Raw genomic sequence first — 3,759 nt, 5'->3', positions numbered from 1 at the left:
TCAGATACAGCACCACTTCCTCCTAGAATGGCAGGACCAGCTGACACAAATGCAGACAGACAGCACATTTATTCTGTGGAGGCACCCCACTCGGACTAGGGCTGTGATTTTGAACACAACTCGTCCCAAAACCTTGTCACGATCATCCTTGTTTTTCAGGTTGCTTGTTCCTTCAATTTTGCACTCAACTGTTACTTCTCTCTTGGTACTGTTAGTTCCAAACATGACCTGGACAGCAACTAAGGGTTGTCGATACCCGACGTGTAGTTTTTTCACGTAATATGGAAAATATTTTAAGTCTATAATTCCATTATTAGGATAAGTTGATACATTTGCTATGCTTTGATCCTTTGACAAACAATCTATAATTGGATTTCCTTCAGGCTTTAATCCGATTATTCTGTTCATTTTCACAAGAATACAAGATTGTCCTTTGGAATAGCCAAAATCAGGATCATTCATACCACTACATTCTTGAAGCAAGAAAACAGGAAACTGACATGCAACATAAATTGGACCCTTCTGTTCAAATAGTGCTCCATCAGGACAGTTTGTGAGATTCTTCTGTTCTTCTAAAGAATATGGCTTCAGAAACTTCTGAAGGTCTTCAATGTACCCTTTATAGGAATTTTGGTCAGACTCACTAAATGTATATTCCAGTGCAATCAGTGGTTTTGGAAAAACCATCAGTCCTGGACTGGGAATCTGGTCACGATGTTTTGGAACCTCATCATTCAGAGTCTGAAGCATAGCCCACATTGTGAATGTGAGGAGTGCAGCCAAGAACCCATAGAAAACTAGGTAGAAGAGCAAGATCAAACCCCAGCTCTTGGCCGTGCACTCCAGGAACTGTCCGGTGGTCGGGTTGTAAAGGAAGAGCTTCCACTCGGCCAAGGTCTGGTTGAAGGACTTCTTCTCATTCTTCGTCATGGTGCATGTGCGGACGGAGAGGGGAGCGGAGGCCGCGGGGATGGAGGCGGCGAGGAGATCGGCAGCGCGTCCGGCGACGGCGGCGCAGCCCGGCGACGGAGGGTGGCCCGGCCGACGACACCTCCTCGTTAGCAGACCTCTTGAGCCGACTGCGCCTCGCCGCGCTGGGCGGCCTCTTTAGTGTATTTTTTTTTTAAAAAAAACCTTTATTTATTTATTTATTTATTTATTTATTTATTTATTTATTTATTTATTTATTTATTTATGACAGAGAAAGAGGTGGATAAATAGAGAATGGGTGCTCCAAGGCCTCTAGCCACTGCAAATGACCTCCAGATACATGCTCTACCTTGTAGAGCCACATCTGGCTTTATGTGGGTACTGGGGAATCGAACCTAGGTCCTTAGGCTTTGCAGGCAAGTGCCTTAACCATTGAACCATCTCTCTAGTCCTAGTTTTATTTCTTTAACCAGCACTCTTAATAATAAAATTATTAAAAATAGGCATAATGAATTGTTTTTAAAAATAGGTCAATTTTATAAGTGAAAACTATTTATTAAAATAAAATTTTAAAATATTTTTATTTATTTATTTGAGAGAGAATGGGTGCACCACGGCCTACTGCCACTACAGACATACTCCACATACATGTGCCACTTTTTGCATCTAGTTTTACATGGATCCTGGGGAATTGAACCCTGTCTCTCAAGCTTTTCAGGTAAGCACCTTTTTAACTGCTGAGCCATCTCTCCAGCCCCTAAAATAATGATTTTTTTTAAAAATTTTTTGTTTGTTTTGAGGTAGGGTTTTGCTCTAGACTAGGTTAACCTGGAATTCACTCTGTAGTTTCAGGGTGGCCTTGAACTCATGGCAGTTCTACCACTGCCTGTCAAGTGCTGGGATTAAAGGTGTTTGCCACCACACCTGGCTAAAATAATTTTGTTTTATCTAAATAGGATAGCATATAAGCTTAACAATTAGATATGATTTAATCATGTTATTTAAGGCTTTAGTTAATAAAAGGATAAAACATAAAATCTTTGTAAGCTATTTTTATAAACTTTAGTAAGAATAGAACAATATTTAAGAAACCTTATTGTGGTAAGTAAAGAAGTAGATGCTACTTATCAGACAAAATAAGCATTTAATCTAATAAAAACCATATCAATTTAAAAGTTTTGTTTTCAAACCATTTACTATGTATTAGTAAAAGCATAGTAATATCTAAGAGATATATTGTTAGAAACCGAATTAGGCATTTTGTAAACATTACTAAAAGAATCAAATTCAACAGAACTTGAATTTTGGATTACATTTAATAGCCTTTTATTCTTTAAATATATCTTACTCAGGAATTTAATAACTTTAGATCTAGACATTTTAGTTAACATATTAAATGTATAAGTATGTATTATTTTTTTGAGGTAGGGTGTCACTCTAGCTCAAGCTGACATGGAATTCATTATATAGTTTCAGGGTGGCCTTGAACTCATGGTGATCCTCCTACTTCTGCCTCCTGAGTGCTGGGATTAAAGGCATGCACCATTACACCTGGCTGTTATTTCTTTTATATCTTTATCTAAGACAAGTTCTCTGGATAGGGGCTTTCTCTTTTTCAGTATTATGGAAAAAGACAGGATAATTGTCTTAGCATCTTAGTTTTAAGACATTTTTTAAATGGTTAATCTGTATATATCTGTAATTAAGTATATTATTTATACAAATATGTTATTTACTCAAGGAAAACAGAGAAAAGATTTTATTTCAATCTTTGGATTTTAAGTGTAAAGGAACATTCTTTATCCCAAACCCCCAGGTGGAAACATCCTAAGGCATAGACTAAATCTTGGAGCAAGAGACATCATGTCCTGAAAGCCAATCTAAGCAATATGGACTTCTTGTGTAATTTGAACTGAGACCACAACTTATCATAAAAAGTTTTTATTAAGATTGTTTAATTATGTATATCCTTTTTGATTAAAATTTTATATTGTTTTTTAAAAGGAATTTGGAGTAACAGTCTTTGTATAATCACTTACCGGTAAGTCAATTTGATATCATATTGTTCTAGCAAATTTAGATAAATTGAGTCAATGAAGGTAGTCAGGAAAATTCAGTCTAGAAGGAAGGCAAGAGCTTTATTGAAGCCTTTTAAATGCAGACTTTTGCTGGCTAGTGCCAGAACAGAAAGAGGCTGTGAAAACTGATTGTGTCAGAGTTTTATACCTAGCAATCCTTTGTCTAAAAATTTTCTCTCACTGTGGGAGAGATTTACAGAGATATTTCTTTCTGTTGGATAAGATCAACTGCAAGTTGCTGTTTCCCAAACATATTGTAGTTTGGTTTAAAGGGGTCAGTTCCTTGAGTTAGTTTCTCTCTGTTTATGTATTGTCACAGAATTCTTATTTTTTAGTGCATTGACTTTACAATAAATTGTCTAAAGGAACCTTTCTGATTATAATTTCAGAAGAGGAAAGTATAAGATTCAGGTTACTTTACTGACAGAAATTATTAGGCACATTCATATGTTTCTTACACATATATTAATTACACTCCTTTCACACTAATATAGGCTAGAAACACTAGTAATATGATATTTCCTCAATATTTCAAGCAGTATAAAATATAAATATGTAGATAACACATTTAACTATACATGGAGATAGATTAAATAAACACAAATATTTCTTATTTAGCTCTGTCATTATTTTAGGTTGTCAGTCTTCCTGTTTTTTTTTAATTTTTACATCTTAAACTTATACCTTAAAAAGATGACTTAATAGAAATAAAGCAGAACTTTTATTTTACATCTTAAAAACAGAACCTTTA

General features: G+C 35.3%; 1 protein-coding gene across 1 annotated transcript; it reads right to left on the bottom strand.

Moving 5' to 3' along the window:
- LOC101601589 (sodium/potassium-transporting ATPase subunit beta-3-like) lies at positions 1-998 on the bottom strand. The gene has a single exon (XM_045159508.1). It carries the CDS (start codon positions 928-930, stop codon positions 1-3), a length of 930 nt encoding a protein of 309 aa, XP_045015443.1. The 5' UTR covers positions 931-998.
- Between the last annotated feature and the right edge of the window lie 2,761 nt (positions 999-3,759).

The sequence above is a fragment of the Jaculus jaculus genome, chromosome 9 (genome assembly GCF_020740685.1).
Source record: "Jaculus jaculus isolate mJacJac1 chromosome 9, mJacJac1.mat.Y.cur, whole genome shotgun sequence".
NCBI lineage: Eukaryota > Metazoa > Chordata > Mammalia > Rodentia > Dipodidae > Jaculus > Jaculus jaculus.
Note: the sequence above shows the minus strand (reverse complement) of the source record. Positions and strands in the feature narration are given on the sequence as shown.